This window comes from Calidris pugnax, unplaced genomic scaffold (assembly GCF_001431845.1).
Source record: "Calidris pugnax isolate Ruff unplaced genomic scaffold, ASM143184v1 scaffold55, whole genome shotgun sequence".
Taxonomy (NCBI): Eukaryota; Metazoa; Chordata; class Aves; order Charadriiformes; family Scolopacidae; genus Calidris; species Calidris pugnax.
In genome coordinates this window covers 4,794,458-4,822,018 of record NW_015090832.1, presented here as the reverse complement: position 1 = coordinate 4,822,018, position 27,561 = coordinate 4,794,458, and the positions used below count along the sequence as shown (strand labels likewise).

The following is a 27,561-nucleotide window of genomic DNA, read 5'->3' as shown; positions in this document are numbered from 1 at the left end:
GAGAAGAGAAGAGAAGAGAAGAGAAGAGAAGAGAAGAGAAGAGAAGAGAAGAGAAGAGAAGAGAAGAGAAGAGAAGAGAAGAGAAGAGAAGAGAAGAGAAGAGAAGAGAAGAGAAGAGAAGAGAAGAGAAGAGAAGAGAAGAGAAGAGAAGAGAAGAGAAGAGAAGAGAAGAGAAGAGAAGAGAAGAGAAGAGAAGAGAAGAGAAGAGAAGAGAAGAGAAGAGAAGAGAAGAGAAGAGAAGAGAAGAGAAGAGAAGAGAAGAGAAGAGAAGAGAAGAGAAGAGAAGAGAAGAGAAGAGAAGAGAAGAGAAGAGAAGAGAAGAGAAGAGAAGGGGAAGGAATTGGGATAGAATAGAAAAGAATAGAGTAATAGAACAAAAAAGCACACAAAAAATACAAACTACATGACAAAAGAAAAAAAAATAATCTCATAATTAAACCCCCTAATTCCATAATTTGGGGAATTCCGACATGTAATTTTGACCTGTGATTCCACCCTGGATCCTAGGGATCGACACTTCACCGTCAAAGCCTGGAGGATGCTCCAAGCCATGATGGTTTCAAGGGCAGCTCCACGGGGAGCCCTGCACTCTGCCTGTTCTGGGACCAGCCCTGCGGGACCTCCGCGCACCCAACAGACCTGCAGACAGCTTCTGTTCCTCAGCGATCTGCTCCAGTCGGCCCAGCAGAGCATCAATGTTGGATTTTATCTGTGTCAGCTCCGTTTTGATTGTTTGCAGCTCACTGCACTTCACTTGGAGGAAGGAAGGGAGGGGAAAAAAAAGCGTTTAGTGTCTCATGGTGCCTGGCTCACCCCTCTGCCTGGCCCACATCAACTAGAAACACCACACTAGGAACATACTCCCTGCATACCCAGGTTTAACATGCGGTGATGCTCACACCTTCCATCAATGCACTCTCCTCCACCACTGGCCCTCACTGGCCTCCTGCCTGTTATGGCACTGGCAGGGAAAGCCAGGGAGCTGTGGGTGGTTGTTAGCACCCAAAAAAGCCTGTGCGTCCAATGTCCAGGCATGTAGTGGAAGTTGACGCCAGGCTTTGGAATGCTCAGGATGTCCTACCCCTCGAGAGGACAAGGGGGGAAGGGTTTTAAACTGAAAGAGGGGAGATTGAGATGAGATGTGGGGAAGAACTTCTTTGGTGTGAGGGTGGTGAGAGCCTGGCCCAGGTTGCCCAGAGAAGCTGTGGCTGCCCCATCCCTGGAGGGGTTCAAGGCCAGGTTGGAGGGGGCTTGGAGCAACGTGGTGTGGTGGGAGGTGTCCCTGCCCAGGGCAGGGGGTTGGAATTCAATGATCTTTAAGGTCCCTTCCAACCCAAACCATTCTGTGAATCTACGATTCTTGCACCTTCCTCTGCTGCATTCACAGCCTCCTGGGTTATGAAAGGCTTGGGCTGTTGTTTCAAGATGTTTTTGGTTTTTTTTAAGGTTTTCCCTGGGAGCATCTGGCTGAATACCTGGGGACAGGAGCTCCATGCACACCCCCCCCCCCCCCCCCCCCCACATACTCACGCTTCAACTTGGCCGAGCTGTTGGCGATGGCGGCCGATCTGGCGAAGAGCTTGACGGGGAGCGTTGCCTTCACGCGCCGGACCAAGGGGATGGTGACCCGCGGCCGCTTCACAGGAACCACCCTGGGCACCGGAGAGACCCGGCCCCGGTACTCGAAGAGCCTGCAGGGGGGAGGAAAGGATGGGGGATGTGAAGCAGCACCCCCAGCCCTGCTGAGCTGGCAACGGGGTGTCAGAACCCAAGCAGGGCTGGGTGTGCACCAGGGAACAGCCTGGCCATCCGACCCCACCACCCTGGGATGGACCACCCTGCACCCCACCTCGCTCCCCACAGCAGCCCCCGCGCCGCAGGGAGGGTCTTGCCCCATAGAAAAGCCCTTTGGCTGATGCCCCCCCTTCTCACCTGTCGTAGAAGTCGTCTCTGTAATAGTCATAGTCGAAGTCGTAGCCGCTGCAGAGACAGAGTCAGGAGGGCAGGGGTTAATGAGTGCTGGCAATTTATTATTATTAATTCCTCATCACCTGCTGAGCCTCCCCCATCCTTCATTTATTTATTCCCCCTGGACTTCCACCTGGCAGGATGTGCACACTCGGCCTCCTGGCCCCAAGGGTCTGCAGAGAGATGGGATGAGCCCGGGAGAAAAGACCTGGGGGGGCTGAAGGCACTGGTGAGGGTGATGTTGGCAGCAGAGCACTAACCTGCGTCTTCCAAGGTGGAGCACGAAGATGTGAGGGTGAATTAAAAGAAGCATCAAAAGAAGCGTGGCCAGCAGGGCGAGGGAGGGGATTCTGCCCCTCTGCTCTGGGGAGACCCCACCTGGAGTCCTGCATCCAGCTCTGGAGTCCTCAGCACAGGAAGGATGTGGACCTGTTGGAACTGGTCCAGCAGAGGGCCACTAAAATGATCAGAGGTCTGGAGCACCTCTCCTGTGAAGACAGGCTGAGAGGGTTGGGGGGATTCAGCCTGGAGAAGAGAAGGCTCTGGGAAGACCTTAGAGCCCCTTCCAGTCCCTCAAGGGGCTCCAGGAAAGCTGGGGAGGAACTAATGATCAAGGAGGGGAGCCATAGGGTGAGGGGGAACGGTTTTAAACTGATTGAGATGAGATGTGGGGAAGAACTTGTTTGGTGTGAGGGTGGTGAGAGCCTGGCCCAGGTTGCCCCGAGAAGCTGTGGCTGCCCCATCCCTGGAGGGGTTCAAGGGCAGGTTGGAGGGGGCTTGGAGCAACCTGGTGTGGTGGGAGGTGTCCCTGCCCAGGGCAGGGGGTGGCACTGGATGGTCTTTAAGGTCCCTTGAAATTATAACCATTCTATGATTAGAACCTACAAATGTCCACAAGCACCCTGTGGGATTGGCTGCTGAAGCCATGGCTGAGACTGGGGCACGGGGAGAAGCCCTCCCTCCCTGGGCTAACGGGTGACTGAAAGCAGAGCAATGGGTTGTGTCTGTAAAGCCTCAGTTGAACTGCTCTCACAGCATCGCTGATGTCCCTCCCTCCTGCCTTCGTACAGGGGACCCTGTCAGGAGGGCACTGCCCTGCTGCCACCCTTGTATGAGTGGTTTTTTTTTTCATAGCATATATAATTGTTGAGGAAGAAGGTGACATTTATTAATTTAACATCCTTACTATCAGAGACGTTTAAACCTCCGTCCTCCCAGCAAGACATTAACCCCATGTCCTGTTTTCCCAAGCTGGAACTGCATTTTAACCCAGCGTTTCTCACTCCCTGGAGACCCCGTCACATGCTGCCCCTCTTGCTGCAGCTGGTTCTTCACAAGGCAACACAAACCAGGTGGTTACAGGTGGCAATCACAGCTCTTTGGTGATGAGACACACTCTGGTGCTGCCTGATGCCCCGGCACAATCCCAACGTACCAGCCACCCCCAGCCCAACGCAGCCTCTGGGGGCCTTGTGTGCCCCTGGCTGAATTAACGCTGTTTAAATAGTTATTCTGATGTTCTCTCCTCTCTGCTCTGAACAAAGAGAATGGTTATTGCAGCCCCTGGAAGCAAAGAGTCCGTCCTGCATCGTGAAACCGTTTGAAGTGGCTTATAAAAAAAAACCAAAAGAAAATCCAATGAGAAGAAAGAGAGAGTGATGGGGAGATGGAAGGACTTTGAGCCAGGAGAAACCAGGGCATGGGGAGAGGGAAGAATGAGCCCTCAAGTATGCAGCTGAGAATAAATTTGGTGTCCTGCATCTCAGGCAAGAAGTGACAAGAAGAAGGTGTGGCTAGCTAGGACAGCCGGTGGGAAGCGTGGTTTCGACCAGAAATTCCTGGCTGGACCCAGAATGCCTGTCCTGCCTATGGTGGCACTGGGCTTCCCACCCAATGCTTGCCTTCAGTAACTGGACAGTTTCTTAAATGGTTTCTTCTTTTTCCATGCTCTTTGGATGCTCCTTGGGTTCCCCAGAAGCCCATGGCAGCACGTGGAGACTCAGCCTATGCCTCGGGGGGACCCAAAGCACACTTCGGACGGTTGGAGACATCAAGGCTCCTCTGCAGCCAAAGACAGTTGGTGCAAGGGGTGAAGGACAACAAGAGAGCATTGGCACCTACTGCCTCTTTTGAGGTGTGCTGCCACGATCGTGCACTGCCACGGTGACTCCAAGCGAGGAGGTATTTTATAAAGCTGGATCTTATCTCTGAGACACTGCTGGGCAGGATGCTGAGCACAGGGGCTCGCTGCTGGGCAAGCAGCACTGGTGGGGGACATCACCATAAGCCTTCCAAATTCAACTGCATGATGAAAAATAGCCGTTTTTGTTGACAGTCACAGCATAGGTGATTTTCAACATCTTTTCACCCTTGGCTTCCTCCCCGCCATGACCTGACTTGTAGACAACATTTCTGCTGGGCTCACAAACGAGGGCCCTCTCAGCGTTCTGTCCCAACCACTGTGGGATCTGTGTTTATTCCCTCGTGTGCTTTTCTGAATTGCAAGGGAAAGGTAATTCCTACCACCTCAGCTCTTGCTGGAATACAACCAGCCTGGTCGCACGGCGGAGGAGATGGGCAGTATGGAATGAGGACATGTATTTTCATGGAGATTTTCATGAGTAGAGTGGTAACTTGATTTTCATTCTGACCTGGGCTGAAACCTGGAAATACAGAAAATCTCCAAGAAAATAGCTCCCCTTGGCCCGCCAATCTATTTTCATCACCAAGGATGTTTGACTCCAGTTCTGTTTGAATCCAATAAACACAGAATAGAATCAAAATAAAATAAAAAGTAATTTGTAGGGAAAATTGAAGTAGGATGCTTCTATGCTGTCAGACTCCCTCTCTTAATTTTTATTTTTTTTCCTTGTATGCAACTTAAATGAAATTGCTGCAATTTTCTAGTATTTGTCAACCCAGCAGGCTCTGGTGAACTGTTCTGGCTAGCTCCAGCAACGCCCCGGAGCCAATGTTCTCTCTAGTCACAGGCAAGAGAAGACAGTGGTATCTCCCTGCAGCTCCAGGAGCCCATGTGGGATGAAACAGTGTCTTTATTCAGGGCAAAAACTCCCTCCATGAGCTGCTGCTCTCCCTGGGAAGCTCGCTGTGGCTTGGAGGCCAAAAAGCAGCTTTAGACCATTCGCTCATAAACAACGCAAAGCTTGGGGGCATTTGGCAAAACTTTAAATCACCCACACTCCTTTCTTCTTGCTCTGTTCACGCACTGTGCCTGAGCTGGCTTTTCTTCCAAGCCTTTGCTCCCCAGTAGAGCTGTGGACACTGTGGGCTCAGCAAATGGCTGGCTTCCTGGAGAGGTGGGATTGGAGAGAAGATGCAGGTCCAAGGCCATTGCATTGTCCTGCTGCTGTCAGGGCTGTCCCAGGCAAAGCCAGGCATCTAGGAACAAGGAATGAAGCCCCAAGGCGGGGTGGGCACCCTTCATCTCCATCACCAACCCTGTCCTGCTGTGTTTGGGCACCTCCACCTCACTCCTGGGCTCAGCTCCAGCAGCAAGACCAGCCTCAAATACCTGTAGCTCCAAGCTGGTGCGGAGCGGAGAAGGATGGAGAAGCCTAAATCCTCAGGTGAAGACCTAAGTCTTTTTCAAGACTAGTCAAAATAAAAGTTTGGTATATGAAGTGGCTAATAAACACTACAAATGTTATGCTATTTGCAGCAGGGAAGGTATGAGTAAAGCTGAGCAACCTCATGTTTTTCTGGTGGAAATCACTACCAGCCCAGTCTGCAGGACAGTGGGTCCAAGAGCATCTCTTATTTGAGGGTGAAAAGCAAGGGGGTGGTGGGTACTCCTGTCCTCGCCCCGAATCCTCAGGCAATTGGAGATAATTCCACTCATTTTCAGAAGGAATTAGCAGCGTAATTATCCTGGGGAGCTGGTCCTGACTTCCAAAAACCAGTGGGATTCATCTTCACACACCAGGAATGCAAAGAGAGAAATCCAAGACAAGGGGGGGAAAGAGACAATTCCAGGTCATGGTACATCCCATCCCAAGGCAGACATCTCAATTACTGTCAGGTGAAGAACTGGTTTTTTTATCCAGCAAGGTTAAAGGGAGTCTGGAGAAGCAGACCACGTAAAAGCCTTGAGAGCAGAGAGGGATGAAATGTGGGATTTTCAGAAGGCTGTGACTGTATCACCCTACTATAACATGCCAGTCAGGTCGTGGCTTAACAGACGATGCCAGGGAGACAGTGGCTGGATGGTTTTACCATCATCCTTGGAAGTCAGGCATTGAGCACAAGGCAGGTCTTCCAATGTGAATGCAGAAAAAAAAGCTAGTAAAAAAGCGGGTTCCTTAGCGTGGCTGATTTATCTGGACATTGTGTGCCTGGAAATTTCACTGCACGTAGGATAAACCTTCCTGGGACTGATGGATCATTTTTCAGTGACCTGACAGGGCTCCCTTTGTGTACAGGAATAATTTTTCACCATTCTTCAATCAGTTGGTGACATTGCACCCTTTGAAAATAAAAAGAGCTCGAGGCAGCAGCGGGCTGTAAGGCTGTGGCAAGTTACGCGACACTTCCACCTCCTGATGTGTTTCTTCTGCTTTGTTTTTCTTTAGAAATTAAGTAACATTCATTAATGACTCACAAAGGTTCAAAATCCAAATCTTCATAATTGAAGGGCAGTTGTTTGCATGTGCTGCCTTTACATTATGTTTGTGGTGCCATTTCTGAGCGTTTACTTGAATGGCAAATGTAAATTTGGGTGGCCGTGCTTTTAATTACCGGCTGGCAGCCCTGCAATGGTAATCACAAGTGACACGTTGTGCTCATCTTACATCCTTCTGCTAATTGCCCAGCCTTAATTATTGTAGCAGCAGAAAACAGTACCTGCCGCAAAGCTACTCGGAAAATCTGGTATTGATCAAATGGTGAGCTTTTTAAGATCTTGTCCATCTGGTGTGAGGTTCCTCCCTCCTGCAAATAGCCAAGGGAGGGGGGATCCGGGAGAGAAACGTGGGAAGGGAGCCCGGCATCTCCAAGGGACCGGGGCTGCGGAGGTTGGGACCGTGTGGACATCCTTCTGTTGGGTCTACTGGATTTGGGTACCATTGCTGGCCTCCTGTGGTGGCTTCTCAGCCCTGCCCATGTGGATTTTGCACCAGGGCTTGCCGGGGTGTCACTGTCCCCAGCACCGCTGCCGGCATGTCGGGGGGGAGTGGATCTGTTTGGAGATGGGTTGACACCAGCTTTCTGCTGGGATTGCAGTGGGTGTAACAAGGGATGCCAATGCCAGCTGAGCTGGAAGAACATTGTCTACTTGCATCTGTAGACTGTGAAAACCAGTCAGCGGTGGTTTGTGTGTCACCATTTCAGAGATGGTTCATTGGGCCTGAAGACTGAGGGGGGATCTGATCAACTCCTATCAATACTTAAAGGGTGGGTGTCAGGAGGATGGGGCCAGTCTTGTTTCAGTGGTGCCCAGTGACAGGACAAGAGGAAATGGGCACAAGCTTGAAGATAAGAAGTTCTATCTAAACATGAGGAGGAACTTCTTTCCTGTGAGGGTGGCAGAGCCCTGGAAGAGGCTGCCCAGGGAGGTGGTGGAGTCTCCTTCTCTGGAGACATTCAAACCCCACATGGACACGTTCCTGTGGGACCTGCTCTGGGTGACCCTGCTCTGGCAGGGGGTTGGACTGGATGATCTCCAGAGGTCCCTTCCAGCCCCATAGCATTCTGTGGGCTACTGAGCTGCCAGATAGACAGTAGCTCCTGCAGTTCTTGCTTAGATTTGTCCTCACCGTCCTTTTGGACCTTTTTTACGATCAGCATTACAGGCAGGAGATCTGGACCTCCAAAGGCCAAGTGCAGCATTGGCAGACCCCACCACCCGGGGGCAGAGCCACCTTCCCTTCCCAGCCCATGCCAACAAGCAGCCAGCTCACAGTGCAGCAGGATCACCAGCATCAACCCAAATGTGGCCCAAAATGCCCCAGGAAATCCTGGGCATGGGGGCAAACAAAGTATTGCCAGAAGGCAAAAGGTTTTGAGATGCCATATGTGAACAGGGGACATGGTCAAAATACAAGTTCATTTTCCAGCCATCCTCAAGAACTCATTTGCAGGGTCTCCAGACATTTCTGTGTTCAGCAGCGGTGGCCGGGGTGTCAGGCAGGAGCCCCCAGGGGACCTTCCAGGTGCAAAGGGATGATCTGGCAAATGCCAGAGGCAGAGGGAGGGAGGGAGGGAGCGCCCGAAGATCTGGAGAGATCGGGGGAGAGCAGTGATGACAGCAAGGTTTGATATTAATTGAAGGTTGCTCTTGCGGAGAGACCTGAGAAAAATTGTGACAGCACGAACCCGGGTGTATGTTTTACCTATTGGACATAGGTGGGAGGCTTCATCCCAAAGGATTTCTATTAAACATCCAGATACTCCCCCCCAGGCTGGTGAATCAAGTAAGAGTGTCAAGACTGTTACTTCCTCTATGTCCAAAACGAGATTCCCCTTCTTCTTCCTTCCCTTCCCTTCCCTTCCCTTCCCTTCCCTTCCCTCACCTCACCCTTGGAGCGAGACAAAGTAAAACCCAACCTTTGAAAAAATAATCTTATGCGTTTAACACTGCATTTCTATAAATTACAGTGCTGTGATTTTTGAAGTCTAACATTTAGCAAAATTTATGATGGTTAGGGAAGCAATAACCACAGCTCACTGCAAACCTGGATTCCCTGCTTTCCCTGAGATATCCTAAGTTCTGCTAGTCCAGATGGCAAAGTTTAAATCTGTCACCCATCTGGGATGAAATATTGCTGAAGCTCAGAGCAGTGAAGTCCTCTGGCCCATATTTTAGCACAGTGGGAGGAAGCAAACATCTCTTGTTCGCTCTCTTTTGGTCTACATGGTAACCTGGAAGTCTGAAATATTGGCCATTTCAACAGAAATGGATTAGTGGTCAAGGCAGGGATGAAGAGAAAATGAAGCACTCTTCATTCCAAGATGTATGAAATGAATTGATTTGCATTATGGCTGCTGGCACCACTTAAGTAGGATCCGTGCAGCTAAACAGAGAGATTTGTGTCATCTCTATTGCCACGTGTCACCGTGGGTAACACACAGGGTCTGCTCCCCCTTGACCAGTGTCCCCTGTGAATCCAGAGGGCCAGGTCCTGGTGAAGGGGCAAGTTCTGGTGAAGGGCCAAACTGGTCCGAGGTGGGAAGGTGGAAAAATTCGCCTGGTGAAAGCTGCACAGGAAGAGCTCAGCTGAGAGACTTGGGGAAGGTCTGAAAAGATGTCCTGGGGGTGGTGGTGGGAGGGTGCTGAAGCTCTGGTGGGTTTGCCTATGCCAGCAGAGCACCACCACCACTGAGGTTTGCTGTTTCATAGCACACCAGTGTTGGGCTGCGTGGCTGAGTCTGAATCATAGTTTTTTTTTCATTTATCACTTTTATTTTTCTTTTTTGTAGAAAAAAGTTACAGTTCCTACAGCTAAAGTTCCCTCCCTTCTTATTACACCCACCTATAACCCGAATACTGATTCTAGCCTTTTCTTCCCAACATCACACCTTCTAAATCCTGACTCAGTGCCCCGCTCTCCGTGAGACTGGCATAAAATATCCCATTTGGGGATCTTGTTATTTGTTTTGGGGTTCTTGAAATCTGCAGGGTACTCTCCAAATACCTTTTCAAGTTTTCCCTTCTGCAGCCTCAGGAGAAGAACTTAATGAGTTTCACCCACATTCCCATGGCTCCAGACTCTGGGGCTTAACTGAAAATCTTCACTTCTTGTGAAAATCTCGATGAAGTCTGTAGAGCTGGCACCAACGGCACTGAAGGCTCACTCTGACATCTGTGACACTCCACATTTCCCACAGACCTACTCCATGTCCCACTTGTCCCTCCAGTTCCCTCCATCCCTTGGTCACTGCTCCACTGTACAGGTTCTCTTGGGGCTTCCCACCTCCTTGGTCCACCTCCATTTCTTGCCCCAAGGGCTTCCCGCTTTCTTCCTTTCTTCTCTCCCTTTCCCTGTCATTCTTCTCTTGCCCTTTTCTCCAGTGTCTTCCCCTAAATTGTCCCCGTGCCCTGTTCTCCTCCAAGACCCAATGTATGCCACTGTGCCCCACTCTTACTCCTGGAGAAGCTGGGCTGGAGGGGAGCGCCCCTCTTGCTTCAAGACCTCTGATGTGGTTAAAACAGCTACTGGCCACCTTTCTCCAATGACCTCCAGGTCCAACACTGCTCACAGGTTGGGCCATGTCCAGGCAGAGTCCTCCAGTGCCATGGCCAACCTTGAGTCTGCTGCTGATGCCTCTTGCTCTCTTCCCTGCAGCCCACCATTGAGGGGCATTGCAAAGGCCAAGAAGCCCATGGGAGGAGAAGACCTCAACATGCAGCAGTGGCCCAGGGCTGCCTGGGGGTAGGGGCCAGGGGGCTGTGGGGTGGGAAAATCAGCCCCAACCAGAAGGCAAAAAACCCATCCAAAAAAAAAAAGGATGCCACTGCAGGGAGGTGGTGTGATGGTGACCTACCTGTACAACGCGGAGGCTGCTCTCTTCAGCCCTTTAGGTCTGTTGGGTTTAGGTTCCCCGGCCATGTTGATATCTGCAAGGAACAGACACACAGCTGTGACAGGGCATGTCCACGCTCACCGGTACCCGGCCATGGGGCGAGGGAGGCTGAGCACAGAAACAAATATCTCCCACCACATCTCCCACCACATTCCCATCTGCTTTTAAGCATGTCTGGGGCCCTGCTGGGCCTCCACAAGAAGGCAAGCCTCTTCCTTCTCCTTTACAGAATCACAGAATCACAGAATCGTAGTGGTTGGAAGGGACCTCAGAGATCATCGAGTCCAACCACAAAAAAACCACAAAAACCACAAACCACCACCCACCACCTAAACACACAACAACAACCACCAAACCAAAAACCATCACCCACCCACACAGCACCCCACCACAAACCAATAATCTTGGGCACTAGAGCATGCCCTGAAGAACCATGTCTACACGTTTCTTAAATACCTCCAGGGATGGTGACTCCACCACCTCCCTGGGTAAAGAAATGTTTCCTAATATCCAACCTGAACTTCCCCTGGCGAAACTTGAAGCCATTACCCCTTGTCCTATCATCTGTAACTTGGAAGAAGAGACCGACCCCCGTCTCTCTACACCCTCCTTTCAGGTACTTGTACAGAGCAATAAGGTCTCCCCTCAGTCTCCTCTTCCCCAGACTGAACAACCCCAGTTCCCTCAGGTGGCTTTACAAAGCCACTAACCACTTATTTTTCAAGTCCACGCCCCGCACGTGGTCTAACCTCCGCACACAAATTCAGGATAGGCTGCTCAGGAGAACCTGGTGCTGGTATGATATGGCACGGACAACATATAGAACTGCTGCATGCTGCAAACTGCTACCAATTTATTCCTTGCTCCTTCTGGAATAAAAATGAGTGCTAAGGGCGAGCCAGCTGGGCACCACCGTGGACTGGGCTGCGTTAAAAGCTGCCCGGGGTGCGGGCACACGCCGGCAGCCACCCCCAGCTCATCTCAGAGGAGCATCTTCTACCAGGGGAGGTGAGAATGAGCTCTTCTAATCCGCCAGGGAAATTTCTCTCCTCGGCCTCAGTGCTAAATGTGCTTTTGACGTGAGAATAAAGTGATAGAGGCAATTTCACGGAGGCTGCCGAGAGGCTGGCAGTCTAATGCTGAGTGTGGCCCTAGAGCCACAGAGAAGTGAGCATGAGGCTTCACCTCCTCCTCCTTTCTTTGCCCAGGAGCGAGCAAATTCCCTGCTGACTTTTCTGATCAGTCCTAAACTTTTTCTGTACTTCAGGCCCATTCTGTCCAAACAGGTGTCAGAGCTCCAGGCATGCCACATCTGAGCCAAGCAAGACAGGGTTTCCTTACATAGTCCACACTGGAGTGCACCTGGGCTGCCCCACAGCACTGGGACAGGTCATAGATTCATAGAATCATAGAATTGTCCAGGTTGGAAGGGACCTTCAAGACCATCTAGTCCAACCATCAACCTAACTCTGATACAAACCATGTCACCAAGCACTATGTCAACCTGCCTTTTAAATCCCTCCAGGGATGGTGCCTCAACCCCTTCCCTGGGCAGCCCGTTCCAAGGCTTCATAACCCTTTCTGTGTCAAAATTGTTCCTAATATCCAATCTAAACCTCCCCTGGGGCAACTTGAGGCCGTTTCCTCTTGTCCCATCACCTGTTCCTTGGGAGAAGAGACCGACCCCCCCTGGCTACACCCTCCTTTCAGGGAGTTGGAGAGAGCGAGAAGGTCTCCCCTCAGCCTCCTTTTCTCCAGGACGAACAATCCCATCTCCCTTAGCCTAAGCTTGTTCCTCAGCTGGCTGAGGTCCTTGTGCTAAGCCTTTGGCATGAGTTACAGCCTTGGAGGTGCAGGTGGATTTGAAGGTCTCCATCTGGGGCTCAGGGTTCATGGATCTGTTAGCGCAAACCAAGGTATTTAAATTCTAGGCTCTTCAGGACTTGCAGGATGTGCTATGAACTTCAGCAGGTTTAAGCTTAGCATTTGCTGCTTTTTTCATGCTGCATGAGGGGACTTCATGAAGAAATGTGGACAGGCTGGTCCACTCACCATCAAAATAAAGAGCTTGCAAAGCCATGCAAAGTGAACACTGTGCTGACTTCATTTCTAACCAAGAAGATCCATCTTCAGGAGCACAAGAAAGCTGCAGCACCACTGAAGCCACCTGAGCAGGAGGAGCACAGCCTGCAGAGGTGGGACACGGCTCTGGAGGAGCACTGACATGCTCCCACTGCCCCAAAGTCTTGCTGTGCAACTCCCCAGGCTGCCTTTTGGGGTCTAGCAAGAGACACCATTCCTACTGAAGCCGGATAAACTCGCATCATGAATGTGGTTATCAGGGGGTCACTGAGCCATTACATTGGATGTTCCTCTGGAGGCACGTTCAGATCAGAGCGTGTTTTCTCCACTCTCCATCCTCCCATCCTCAGCTGCTACGGGGGCCACAGAAGAGCGTGGAGGCTGAAGCCTAGCAAGGACACGCATGGCCATAGCCCAGGTCCATGGACAACTGCTGCCAGAACATTATGGATGCGGTTGCCTCTCTGAGTCTGTTGAGCACTACAGTGCTTCTGGCAATGCTGTTGGCTGTAAAGGAAGAGAGGAATAAATGCTTCCTTGGTGCATCCCAGAACACACCCCTGCTCAGCTCCAGTTCCCTTGTCCTGAGCCCTTTTTGCTGCCAGGGTGCATCTTGCCAGCTGCCAGTTGCTTTTCTTGCAAAACGGAGAGCTAATAACAGCACCACGCTGATTAACACCCTTCAAGGGAGACATGACGAAAGCCCAGTGGTGGATAATGACAACAATTAGCTCAATTTGCTGGCATGCATCGCCAGAAATAGCACCACGGAGCCTTCACCGGTGCGTGCAGACAGACCAGAACGTTTATACTTGCAACCTATAGTGGTGATGAGCAGCCAGATCCCTCGGGACCCCCTTGAGAGTGAACGAGGAGAGACAAGAGCTCAGCCTGCACATCAGCCTGGGCAGATTTTGCTTCTCATTCTCATTCTGAGAATGAGAATTCTGAGAGGACGAGGGACAACGGGCACAAGTTGGAACAGAAGAGGTTCCACTCAAATATGAGGAGAAACTTCTTCACGGTGAGGGTGACAGAGCCCTGGAACAGGCTGCCCAGGGAGGGTGTGGAGTCCCCTTCCTTGGAGATTTTCAAGACCCGCCTGGATGCTCCTGACTAACATGCTCTAGCTCTAGGCAATCCTGCTTCAGCAGGGGAGTTGGACTAGATGATCTCTATGGTCCCTTCCAACTCTAAAAATTCAGTGAAATTCTGACGCCCTCCCTCTGCATCGCTGAATCCGTGTGCCCAAGGCAGTACCTATCCCCCCTGCTCCCATCCTGGCACCTTTGCCCACCCTGGACAGGGAGGTGGTGCTATGTCTAGCCAACATGGCAGGGTCAGGTTGGATCCAGCTTCCAGTGCAGAGGTCCCCCACTGGAATGGTCTCTGCCTCCTGCGATGTCTGGGCTGTCTGGGAGCCTTTGGAGAAAGCACAGAGGTCGCCAGGACCTGCCTGGAAGAGCAGTCCATGCCCCAGCACGTGACGGGCTACAGCCATGGTTTCAAACACCTTCAATCACCTTTGGGTGTAATTAGTATCTTGCTGGTCAGTTAAAATGCAAGTTTGATGGTCTGCATATCTGGTGACAAAGGAGGAAGAAGAAGAAAAAAGAAAAAAGAAAAAAATGGAAGAAATGCTATTTCACTGCTCAGCTTGAGAGCTGACCTTAGCTGGGAGATAAGGGCTAGAATGATGTTGCTGCTTTGCCCGTTCATTCTGGTCTGTGCTGGAAATTGTTACCTGCAAACCATCTCTGGCCCTGGGGAGCAGATGGAGTGTGAGCCCTCCAGCCCCCACAGGTACATGTAACTGTCCCATGGCAGCGCAGCCCGCTCTTCTCCTGGAGGTGCATGGACCACTGAGAGCCAAGTCAGTGATGTCAGTTTTTCTGCAAGGACCAGCTTTTCTGTGACCTATTAGAAAGAGCTGCAAGAGCCTTGATGGAGGCTGGGGGGGATATGAGATCTTCTGACTACGCGCCCGACAGACGAGTCGGGCACAGAACCCACAGCACATGCAAAACTTGGGTTAAAAAAATGCGGTCCCTCAACATTTCCTAAACATTGGTGTAAATTCTCTTTCCCATCTGAGCGGCGGAGGCAGGAGAGGCAGCTTCACTCCAACGGTGCCGTGCGTGGCCGCTGCGACCGAGCCATCACGGCCAATGCTTGTGGTGCTGGGGTGGCTCTGGATTCGGTGGGGGACGTTGTCCTGTCCAGTGATCACCTGCTGGCACTGGGGCCTTGTGCCATCAACAAGCTGCAGGCTGGGGGTACTTTGCCCCTACACTGGGCACTGCCTTGAGTCAGTGTGGTGAGTCCCCATGAGCTCCTGCCATGTCGAAGGGTTGCCTGGCAGTCATGGTTTGCAGCCCTTCCAGAGGATCGCGTGGTGGCACCCTGCAGAAGTTACTGGTTGGAGCTGCCCACCTTCCTGTTGCCTGCCTGGGGAGGGAAGTTTTCTCATCACCTTGAAGGATTCCCCCAAAACACTGCCCATGAACAGTCTCTTCAGCAACTTGTCTGCCATGTACTCTGTCTGTCCCATCCTGTCCTTCCTCTCCACATTCCTGTGTGACCATCACCTCCTGGTTTTCAAGGAGGAACTTTCTACCTTGTTTTGTGCAAAGACATTTTATAACCACGTTGCTCAGCTCTTCTTCTCTGCAGGGCCCTCCAGAAAGGTGGAGGGGGGGCATGGTCCCCGTGTGTATACTGGTCTAGGAACAGCAAAAAAAAAGCCCCCTCCAGAAAGGTGGAAGGGGTGCATGGTCCCCGTGTGTATACTAATCTAGGAACAGCAAAAAAAAAGCTTGCTGAGCTCTTCTGTGGTAAGACTGGCCCACGAAGGGAAGGCAGATGAAAGGGAACTGAATTTGCACCTCATCCAGTACATTGGTGGATGAGAAGCTCAACATGAGCTGGCAACGTAGCTGGCAGCCCAGAAAGCCAACCATGCCCTGGGCTGCATCCCCAGCCCCGTGGCCAGCAGGGAGAGGGGGGGTTCTGCCCCTCTGCTCCACTCTGGGGAGACTCCCCTGCAGTGCTGCCTCCAGCTCTGGGGCCACCAACAGCAGAAGGACATGGAGCTGTTGGAGCGGGGCCAGAGGAGGCCACGGAGATGCTGGGAGGGCTGGAGCCCCTCTGCTGGGAGAACAGGCTGAGAGAGTTGGGGGGGTTCAGCCTGGAGAAGAGAAGGCTCTGGGGAGACCTTCGAGCCCCTAAAGGGGCTCCAGGAGAGATGGGGAAGGACTCTGGATCAGGGAGGGGAGTCATAGGATGAGGGGGAATGATTTTAACCTGAAAAGGGGGAGATGGAGCTGAGATGTGGGGAAGAACTTGTTTGGTGTGAGGGTGGTGAGAGCCTGGCCCAGGTTGGCCAGAGAAGCTGTGGCTGCCCCATCCCTGGAGGGGTTCAAGGGCAGGTCGGAGGGGGCTTGGAGCAACCTGGTGTGGTGGGAGGTGTCCCTGCCCAGGGCAGGGGGTGGCACTGGGTGGTCTTTAAGGTCCCTTCTAACCTGAACCATTTTGTGATTCTGTGATTCTATGTACAGGCCTCCCAGCTACAATGGAGTTCTTTCCTCTTGTTGGTATGCCAGACCTCTGGGACCAGCACTGAGAAGAGAGTAAGAGGTTCCCATCACGGTAAACCTTTCATCTCTCTCTTTGGCTAAGTGGATAAGTGTTGCCCATGTCCTAGCTGCATCTCCTGTATCTGGAGCATCACAAGGAGCTCCTTTGCTCCCCAAGGCCCTTTTCATCATACCTATGGACTCTGCACACCTGGACGTTGCGTGGGCTGGAAGCATCCCTGGCACACTGTCCTTTGCCTGGGTCTGCAGCTCTGCTCTCTGCGCCTTACGAGCAGTGAAAAGAAGTTTCTGGTATTTGAATACACCAGAGACAGAGACAGCACTCTCTCCTGAGTCTTTAAGGTCCCTTCTAACCTGAACCATTTTGTGATTCTGTGATTCTATGTACAGGCCTCCCAGCTACAATGGAGTTCTTTCCTCTTGTTGGTATGCCAGACCTCTGGGACCAGCACTGAGAAGAGAGTAAGAGGTTCCCATCACGGTAAACCTTTCATCTCTCTCTTTGGCTAAGTGGATAAGTGTTGCCCATGTCCTAGCTGCATCTCCTGTATCTGGAGCATCACAAGGAGCTCCTTTGCTCCCCAAGGCCCTTTTCATCATACCTATGGACTCTGCACACCTGGACATTGCCTGGGCTGGAAGCATCCCTGGCACACTGTCCTTTGCCTGGGTCTGCAGCTCTGCTCTCTGCGCCTTACGAGCAGTGAAAAGAAGTTTCTGGTATTTGAATACACCAGAGACAGCACTCTCTCCTGCAGATCAGATCCAGCATGCAATGTTTTATTTCAGGCCGCTGTGCCAGATGCAGGGTGGGAATGGGCTGCAAACCCCTTTCCTGGGTGTCCAACGCCCACGGCCCGCAGCCGGCTGGGAAATAAACATTTTTCATTAAAAATAGTCCTCAGTTCCAATTCTCAGCTTGGAGCTGGTGACAAGAGCTTCTCAGCGTGTGACACTTCAGAGCAATCTGCACAATCAGGATGCAGCTGGGAGCAGCTGGGCTGGCTTTATTTGTTATTTCTTATCACACAGCAGCGCAGAGGAGAGACTTCCATGCGTCTGGAGCGGGGGGTGTGTTATCTCATTTAGCATCAGCTGGCTGAAGTTATCTGAACTGGTCCGAGTTAGACTGTCTCCTCTCTTGACATGCAAAGTTATCTGAACTGGTCCGAGTTAGACTGTCACCTCTCTTGACGCAGCTGGGAGCAGCTGGGCTGGCTTTATTTGTTATTTCTTATCACACAGCAGCGCAGAGGAGAGACTTCCATGCGTCTGGAGCGGGGGGTGTGTTATCTCATTTAGCATCAGCTGGCTGAAGTTATCTGAACTGGTCCGAGTTAGACTGTCTCCTCTCTTGACATGCAAATGGTAAGGCCTGGTCCAGAAAGGGAACCGGGCAGTGCCTTTTCCCACCCTTTTTCTTCCCCACCAGATCAAGGACAAGACATGGGATGATTCAGAACTGTGTTTTAGCTTCTACAATCGCGGCCCAAAACATGGTTTTGGGCCACAATGTCACAGCCCTGAGGGCACTCATACGCCTGAATGGCCATGACCAGCCTCACTCCTGACCCCTGCCCATGTGGGACCCAGGAGCCTTCAGCCCCTACCCAAGCTGTGGTGTAGGAACGCGGGTCTCCAGCTCTGTCACAGCCATGCCTGTGCCTGGCCATGGACCTTGCTGATCCTGACCCTCTGGCTGACTTCCCAGCCTGGCCCCAGACCTACCTTGTCACTATGGACCTGCTCAGTCATCACTGGGTTGTGTCTGACCTGCTCACCATTACTGAACCCAACCCTGATCTGCAGATCAAGGTCCCAGTTTGACCTTGGTGTCCAGCCCCTTTCAGTTCAACCATCATTGGGGAGAAACCAACCCGTGTTGCACCCGGACACCCAAGTGGCCAAAGAGAAGACTCACCCAGTGTCTGGCCAGCAAGCACGCGTCCGTTCTCGCCCAGGACAGCAGCCCGCGCGTGCCTCTCGTTGGAGTACTGTACAAAGGCATAGCCCTTGTGAACGGAGCAGCCCACCACGCGGCCGTACTTGGAGAAGATGGTCTCCACGTCAGACTTCTTGACCACGGCTGTGTTGAGATTGCCAATGAAGACTCTGGAGTTGATGGACTTGGGGTCATTCTTGTTCGTGATGTTGCTCGTCTGCACCTTCAATGACATCTTGAACACCTGAAGGAACAAAGCTGGAGTCAGGGAAGCGGGAAGGGAATTGCTGGAGTCTTAAAGAAAGGGGTGAGGGAACCAGTTCCTCAACTTCAACTGGTCACAGTTGGGGGGATCCCATCTCGAGAGAACCCCTGTGTGTTGGGGAAGGGAATGTCGCAGCCAGTGCAAAACTTTCACTGGAACCCCATTTATCAGGCTGATGCTCTGGGTGTGAGCTGGTTGCTTTTGGGGGCCAAATCAAGATTTAAATAAAGTTGACATCCGAGTAAAAGCTTTAATGCTGTTCTAGGAAAGCTTTTACCTCTCTGTACTTTACAATCCAAAGGACTGCTCTTTTTAAGGCAGTTTGCATTCAGCACCTTTGTTCATGCCCACCTTTATGGGCTTTCTCCCTCTGAGCACCTCCCCGCACAGCCCAGCCCTCACCACGCACAGGGACAACCTGGACCCCCAGATCTGCACTTGTAGCTGGAAAAGGACTTGATTTTTCTGGATGCAAACGGAGAGACTTAAGTGGTGAAGCAGCCCATGTGCTCCTGTCTGGTATCTGCTCTCTGCTGCCTGCCCTGCGCATGAACACGCTGGGCCCTGAGCTGAATTCTGTGCAAACAGGAGGTGTCACTGTTAGCTTGGGAATCGCCGAGCCATCAACCACATCAGCTGGAAGCCACGGCATCCCACAGCTGCAAGGTGTGATCCTCCAAGTTTCTTGCCTGGGGTGTTTCACGGGCAGCCCCCCCGAGAGTAGGTTTCACCTCTGAGGAAATGGTGTGAAATTAAAGCCGGTCTGGCTGCCCATCAGGCTGCCGGCTCACATTTCTGCAGCAAAAATCACAGCTGCCCAAAGACATCGGTTTGATTTTCATCTTCCAGAAACAGAGGGGATGCTTTGGGACCACCGTTGTGTGCTGCCTACACAGTGTGTGGTATTTACCTGGGAAGAGTCAGCTCAGAGCTGTGGGATGTATTTTATGGTGTGTGTTGAGGTGCTGCTCTTCCCCAGCCCCTTCCAGCAGCGCCCACAGGTACTCCCAACACCCGGGATGATGCCACCAGGGTTTCCACAACTCCAGGTGGTCACCAAGCCCGGCATAGGGGACACATTGCCACCACAGGGCCATGGTGTCCCCTCCCTGGTAGTCCCCAGCATCTGCCTGGCTTTGGGGTTTTGGCTCTCTGGGCTCAAAGTCCAGGTGTGTCTGAGCAGCCTGGCCCAACGGGACATGGTGGCACCTGCCTGACTGCATGGACAGGCAGGAGGAACACTCTCTTCCTCAAATAAAAAATAGTTCTCAAATAAAACATACCCCATCTCAGTTTTTCCATCCCATCTGTGGAGAGTTTTAACACTGATACCCCAAGCCCCAGCTTAGGAAAACACGAGGTTTCTGTTTGCCCAAACCCTTCCCGAATTCTAACGAGTCCAGAACTGTTTTATTTAGAATCATCTGAATCTCTGACCAGCTGTTTGCAGCTGCAAACACCAATTCCATCAGGGCACTGAGCTCCTTAAGCCTCTCTAGGAGGGATGTGGGTTAAGCTGCCTCTGTGCACAGAAATAGAAAGGGCTGGTTGGAGGATTCAGGTAGGATGAGGAGTGGGGGCGGAATAAAACATGTGTTTTCCCCCCAGATCTAGTGGGCTGCCCTGTCTCAGCGGGTGCAACATGAGCCAGCTCTGCTGCTGTCAATGGATCCTCCACTCCGTGGCTTTTTATTAAACAAAAAACACCAGGATGAAGATCTCAGGTGGGCACAAAGGCACCAGATGGACCTCCACTTGGAGAAGGACATCTCCCAAGGCATTGCCAAGGGTATGACCTTGGCCACCATGGAGGTGGTGGGGTATATGGAAACCTGTGCCTCTCCCAGGTCCCTGCTCCCCCAAACCCACCTTGCACCCTCCTTGTCTGGTTCCTGTGACCTTCCCCCACTGCTTCCTGCAGCTGGACCAGCGTGTGCTTGTCCCCTGCACTGTCTCCTCTCCTCCCCCTGGGATGCTGGGTCCCCCCAACCCAATAAAGGCTGTGGCTGTAGGAGCTGGAGGCAGAAGAACTAACTCTCAGCACCCATTGAGGGGACCAGTGATGGAGTGGGCAGCTCAGCATCACCCCTCCTTTGGCAGAGCCTCTCCCTTGGCTTCCTGGTTGAAGCCCTGGCTCTGAGCATCGGGGCCATCTCGGGACACTGCAGGTCCATGCAGGAGACGTGCCTGTGGCTGACGAGCGATGGGACGGGGCCACCAGATGGCAAGCTCAAGGTCAGGCAAGGTGACAGCCGCGCCGCTGGGAAGGACTTGGGAGGAAGCCAACGAGGACCGGACATCTCTGCTGATGGGATACTCTCCCAGTGCCATCTGCCCACTGGCTGCTGTCCCTGCCAGGGTGGGGAGCAAGGCTTCGGCAAGGAGCTCCAAGGATGAGGAGCTGGGTCTCTGGGCTTCAAGCACAGCATCGCTCTGAGATTTCAGTCACCATCAGCAATGCCCTCCATCTAGCAAGCAGCCTGCATGGCTCTCGTTTAGCAAATTATAAAACACTCAGCACCGGGGTGTTCAAACCCCTGTGCAAAGTGCTCTTCTGCTGTCCCCACACAAGCCTGGTGTCCCCTGGAGAAAGCAGCCTCCCTTGCCTTCTCTCCCCTTCACTTAGGGTTTCTTCTTACGCACAGCATTCATTTCGCATCGCTTATTGGGCCCCTCACTGCAACCACTGGAAAGGACATTTTAATCATGGCATATTAATATTTCATACTCCGCCTCGCTGCCTTCCAGCAGACCTCCTTGCGCTGCGCCCAGATTAAAGCCAGAGGAGCATCAGCCACCTCGGCTCAGTGTCCCTTCCCCGTCACACAGCACGGCTCGCCAGCACCACGTCTTCTCAAGCCCCTGTCTCTTTGACACGCCACGGAGAAAGCAGTGGGCATGAGTCAGAGCAGAGCATCTCGTGATACCCCTGATTTAGAGGAACATACAGGGCAGAGATACACATGGCTGGTGTGGAGGAATACTCTCATAACCACACTGTCTTCAGCAGATGCATTTTCACAGCTGTTCTCTCAGCTTTCGTCCCCCAACCCACAACTGCAACAAAACACACTCAAGTTGGGAAACAGAACAAGCCAAAACGCAACTAGTAATGACACTCAGATATAAATAAATGAATGTATAAAGGGGTCCTTCATCTGTAGGACCTCAAAGAACACCAAGGACAGATTAGTATGATTATCCCTGTTTTCCGCAAGGGAAACAGAAGAGGTCTGGGGTGGGGGAGTTTGTGCCACTGAGCTCAGCAAAGCTTACAGAAACATCACAACACCACCTTCTGCTTCCAATCGCTCCCAAAGACAAATGCACTTAAGGATGAGATTGTCAGAAGTTCCTTCCTTATTTCCCACCTGTGTGTCCCATGTCATAGAATCACAGAATGGTTCAGGTTAGGAGGGACCTTAAAGATCATCAATTTCCATTCCCCTGCCCTGGGCAGGGACACCTCCCACCACACCAGGTTGCTCCAAGCCCCCTCCAACCTGGCCTTGAACCCCTCCAGGGATGGGGCAGCCACAGCTTCTCTGGGCAACCTGGGCCAGGCTCTCACCACCCTCACACCAAACAAGTTCTTCCTCAGATCTCATCTCAATCTCCCCTCTTTCAGGTTAAAACCGTCCCCCCTCCTCCTATGGCTCCCCTCCCTGATCCAGAGGCCCTCCCCAGCTTTCCTGGAGCCCCTTGAGGGACTGGAAGGGGCTCTAAGGTCTCCCTGGAGCCTTCTCTTCTCCAGGCTGAACCCCTCAACTCTCTCAGCCCCCCCTCCCAGCAGAGGGGCTCCAGCCCTCTGCGTGGTGCAGGTGCTTGTCCTAGCAGGGACCCTGGAGCCCTGTAGGGGACAGTAGCTGAGCCACACCATGGTGACCCCAGAAACATATCTGTTTTCACCCAGATGTCCCAGAGCTCCCCAACCATCCTTTACCATCATCAAAACCTGCCTGGACACGTTCCTGTGCAACCTGCTCTGGGTGACCCTGCTTTGGCAGGGGGTTGGACTGGATGATCTCCAGACGTCCCCTCCCACCTCTGCCAGTCTGTGATGCTGTGATCATCCCTGGAACCTGACTCTGCCACAGATCCCAGGCCCTCAGCTCTCCGTGGATTTATCGCCCCGCTATGCAAGGCACAAGGGAACCTGTTTGCCACCAAGAGGCTGAGAAGAAAATACAACGTGGGATTAACTGAGCTTTGTACCCCAAAAACTCCAGGACACCCCCCCGTGCCACTTATTAGGGTTGGTGAGGACCACTCTGAGCTCCCCAAAACCCCAATGCTGGAGGAAAGGCTGTTCCTGCTGCTCGTGCCCCTGGTCTGGACACCCACCACCAATGTCATGCTCCTTGCTGCCACTAACGCTCAGGAATCCCTGAAAAATATTGATATTCAATCCGGTAACAGCCCGAGGCCGGAGCTGGTTTACTTGATAAGCTATTTTTCCTCCCTGCTTTAAGTGCCTCGCTTCACAGATTAGCTGTTTAATTGAGAGCCAGGTGTCTGAGAACCCCAAGGGCTTCAGTCTTAGTGACGAACTGTCAAAGGCGGCGGCGGCAAAGAAAAACCACCGCGTCCCACCACCCTCTCCCGTGGAAATCACTCTTTATTTCAGCGTGACAGCAACAGGCAGCCGGGCTGTTATTCTCCTCTTATCACGCTTCTTCACAAAACAGGGAGACACGGCTTTTCACCCCGTCCCCATCCAGTAACAAGTCTTCCCAACTTGTTGGCTTTCCACCGGGAGCCAGATGACAAATGAAGATGTCCTGCAGGGGTCAAATCCTCTCCCTGCCAAGTTTGGGGAAAATACGGCATTTTGGGGTGCCAAAAAAAGCACCGGGAGAGCTGTGATGGATGTCACAGCCCCTGGTGTGGCTGCGATGCTTCGGTGTGGTCCTGGTGATACTGCGGTGATGCTGGGTGGTCCAGGGCTGGTGGCACCCCTGCTCACACGCCGGAGGAAGCCTGAACGGTGGGGCTTTGGTCAAATCTTCTTTAACCATCTCGTATACCCTGGCACAACCCAACCCTGTACCACCTATTGGAGGGTTTTTGGAGGTTGCCCCCCTGCTTTCACCCCAAACCTTTAACGTCCGTACATCTTTCTTGCCACTTTCTTGCCAAGAAAGATGATTTTTCGGGAGGAAGAGGGCAGTTAACATGTCCTGGCACAGCTGGCACCAGGCGATCAACCCAGACACTTGCCAAGTAGTTTTAAAAAGAAACACGGCCAGCTAAAGACAGAAGGACTCAAGTGCTGGAGCATGTCCAGAGGAGAGCCACCAAGCTGGTGAGGAGTCTGGAGAACAAGTCCTACGAGGAGAGGCTGAGGGAACTGAGCACGTTTAGTTTGGAGAAGAAGAGGCTGAGGGGAGACCTCATTGCCCTCTACAACTACCTGAAAGGAGGGTGTAGAGAGGTGGGGGTTGGCCTCTTCTCCCAAGGGAATAATGACAGGAGCAGAGGAAATGGTCTGAAGTTGGGGCAGGGGAGGTTTAGATTAGATATTGGGAAGGATTACTTTCCCAAGAGGGTGGTCAGGCCCTGGAACAGCCTGTCCAGGGAGGTGGTGGAGTCACCATCCCTGGAGGTATCTAAGAAACGTGTAGATGTGGCACTTCAGGGCATGCTCTGGTGGCCGAGATTGTTGGTTTGTGTCTGTTTGTGGGTTATGTGTGGGTTTTTTGGCGTTTTTTTTTTTTTTTTTTGTGGTCCCTTCCAACTATGAAGACTGTGATTCTGTGACTCCACTGATGGCACTGCCACAGCACGGCTGATAGCACTCAAATGTAGCCGCATTTAAAAGCCAAGTCCCTGCTGCCCCCAGTGCCAATCATCCCCCCCCCGAGAGCTGCCAGTAATTTGCGAGCGAGTCGCTGAACGCCAGAGCCAAGCTCCCAAGCATTAGTTTAATAACCAACACAAGCCCCGCCATCTTTTTAATAACATCAGAGGCCCCAACAAGCTCCGCACAGAAACCCAGAGGGGCTTAGCCCCCCTCCTGGAGAGCACGAAGACCCTGTTCGCTCCTGTGTGGTTCAATAAATAGAATAAACTGGGAGGAAACTTGTCCCCGGGTTTTCCGGGGAAACAGCCTCCATTCTCCAATATGTGACTGTCAGAGGATCAGAAAGTTATTAAAAAAAAAGGGGAGAGCCAAAGATGTCACAATTATTAGACTAGTTCTGCAGGACCAGGGTTGTCTTTGGGGGAATTTCCACTATGCTGAGCGAGCTGGAAGGGCCAGAAAGCTGGAGATCAGCTCATCAGGAGTTGTGAAGCTTGTGGGTTCCCTTTGCACACCTTTTTTCCCCCCTGTAAAGTGCAACTGCGCACAGCCTGGTACGGAAGGATGCTTTTGCTGTGGGCACAGTGGGTCCTGGGGTCTCTCAGGTGTTATTTTGGGCTGTCCCACCAGATGAAGGGCTCCTTGTACAGGGCATGTGGATTTTTCCAAACACTTCCCAGGGCTCCACCTTGCAGAGTCAGCCCAGGCCTGCAGAAGCTCAGAGTCAGTGGCAGTCCTTGCCCTGCTCTTGCCACCACAGAGGTGCCCATCTCTTGTGCCCCCCAGTGCCATCCCCAGCCTGGTTGGCTCCCCGCTGCCACCCATGCCTACCTACTCTCCATACCCAAGGTTGGGTGGCTGGAGCACGGATGGAGGAGGCACCAATGCTGCCTTGCAGCCCACCCTGCATCCCTACAGCCCCCCAGATATTTTTGCTGGGGGGGAGCCACATTGTGCCTGAGGACACCGTTTCCTCCTCCTGAGCGCGCAGGCTCTGGGAGCTCAGGCAACGAGCCCAGCTTCAGCCCAGTTTAAACCCTGAACATTACATTTTCCGTGCTAGAATGAAACATCATCAACACCTGACATGGCCCAGAAAGCCCCCCCCATCCTGGGCTGCATCGAAAGAAGTGTGGCAGCAGGGTGGGGGGGATTCTGCCCCTCTGCTCTGCTCTGGGGAGACCCCAGATGGAGTCCTGAGTCCAGCTTTGGAGTCCTCAACAATGGAAGGACATGGACCTGTTGGAACAGGGCCAGAGGAAGGCCACAAAAATGATCAGAAGGATGGAGCACCTCTCCTATGAAGACAGGCTGAGAGAGTTGGGGGGGTTCAGCCTGGAGAAGACAAGGCTCCAGGGAGACCTTAGAGCCCCTTCCAGTCCCTCAAGGGGCTCCAGGAGAGATGGGGAGGGACTCTGGATCAGGGAGGGGAGCCACAGGATGAGGGGGAAGGGTTTGACACTGAAAGAGGGGAGATGGAGCTGAGATGTGGGGAAGAACTTGTTTGGTGTGAGCGATGGTGAGAGCCTGGCCCAGGTTGGCCAGAGAAGCTGTGGCTGCCCCATCCCTGGAGGGGTTCAAGGCCAGGTTGAAGGGGGCTTGGAGCAACCTGGTGTGGTGGGAGGTGTCCCTGCCCAGGGCAGGGGGTGGCACTGGATGATCTTTAAGGTCCCTCCTAACCCAAACCATTCTGTGATTCTATGACTTCAGGAGACAACGCTGCTGGAATAGCCCTGGATGGGGACTGCCCATAACGACCCACATGTCCCGGGGTCCCGGGAGAGCACCCAGCCATTCCTGCCTTCACAAGCAGCTGGGAACTCCTGGGGAGCTGGGGGTCCCAGCCCTATTTATAACCTCAGTGCCTGCTTCCCACCAGCGCTCGGGTCTCAATGGATGGGGTGGGTGAAGGGGGGGCACCCGCTGCCCACCCCTGGTCTCCTCCACCCCTGCTGGGATGGAGGCTGTGCCCACCCTGCGCACGTGGAGCCTTGAGAGGAGACAGCGAAGCTGCTGAGCGGGAGGGAGAGGAAACATCAGCCGAGTCTGGCTCATTAAAGCACATTTTCTGCAGGACGTAAGCAAATAATCCAGAGTGACACCGTTAGCTTGTGGCAAACGCCGAGTTCTGCGTCCCCCCCCCTTGATCCATCTTCCTTCCTGCCGCGTCTGACGCACTCTGAATTTTTTTACACAGGGGCATCCTCCCCCAGAGCCGCTCCGTGAATATTTCACATGGGAGCATCCTCTCCCAGAGCCTGCCCGAGCTCGGCGTAGCTCATGTCACCCATTGCCAAAGCGCTGGGACCTGCAACCATGGGGACATCTGCAACCCCCCCACCCCAGGGCTGGTGCCTCTGTGCAGGCCGGCAGCATACGAGGCACATCCTGTTTCCTCAACCTCTCCGGTTTGGAATGATATCTCCACGAATTTGGGGTGCTGCTGCCCAGGTGAGCGGATGCTGAGCACACAGCAGCATGAACAGAATTAGCTCCCTCATAATCTTCCCCCAACTACCCGTCTTCCTATGCAAACAACCTCCTTTTTTTTTTTTTTTAATTTTTAATTAAAACAAGAAGCCATTTCGAACTGGAGGAATCCTGCCAATCCTTTGAAAACCTGGCTCCTATTTAAATTTCAGTGCGACTGGTAAATCCTTCATAAAGAAGCAACAGATAATCAATTGCTGCTTTAATAAGGATTTAATCAGTTGTTGAAGGTACAATGGTTACAGAGTCTATCAGGTCAGCATATAGTTTATAGCTGTGGCTCTGTCCTACATAATATTCATGTCTACAGAAAGCTTAAAAATCTCTTCATTAGAGTCTTAAATCCTTCCTAATAAGCGTGATAAAGGGATGACCTATGGCTGGAAGCTCCGAGATCCATCCCGGCAGCAGCACTGCTCCTCACCCTGCCCGTCTCCACCAACGTGGGGCTCACCCCAGCCGCAGCACAGCTCATTGCACACACGTGTGTGGCCGTGACCGAGCTCACGGGGCTCCCCGGGGGACATGGCTCCTGTGGGGCAGGTTCAGGAGGTAAGTCCATAGACACACTCTTCACCATGGGGTCATGAGAAGAAAGAAGAGAAGAAGGAGGAATCTGAAGAATCTGATGATGACATGGGATTCGGCCTATTTGATTAATTATTTCTTATAGAGAAATTATTAAAAATCTTTGTTTAAAAAAAAAAAAAAACAACAAAAAAAACCTCGCCACCAATACAAACTAGGGGGTGAGGTATTGGAAAGCAGCCCTGAGGAAAGGGACTTGGGGGTGCTGGTGGTCGAGAAGCTGGACATGAGCAGGCAGTGGGCAGCTGCAGCCCAGAAGGCCAATCCCATCCTGGGCTGCATCAAAAGA

General features: G+C 52.5%; 1 protein-coding gene across 1 annotated transcript in view; it reads right to left on the bottom strand.

The window, feature by feature from the left end:
* The window catches only part of RALY (RALY heterogeneous nuclear ribonucleoprotein), a 98,495-nt gene that overhangs the window by 14,313 nt on the left and 56,621 nt on the right, over positions 1-27,561 (bottom strand). Inside the window, exons 2-6 of the mRNA XM_014941310.1 lie at positions 18,106-18,370; positions 10,468-10,540; positions 1,933-1,980; positions 1,531-1,691; positions 640-753 (exon numbers count right to left, since the gene is read on the bottom strand). Coding sequence (XP_014796796.1) covers positions 640-753; positions 1,531-1,691; positions 1,933-1,980; positions 10,468-10,540; positions 18,106-18,361 — 652 coding nt within the window. The 5' untranslated portion in view covers positions 18,362-18,370. The remainder of the gene's footprint in view (positions 1-639; positions 754-1,530; positions 1,692-1,932; positions 1,981-10,467; positions 10,541-18,105; positions 18,371-27,561) is intronic.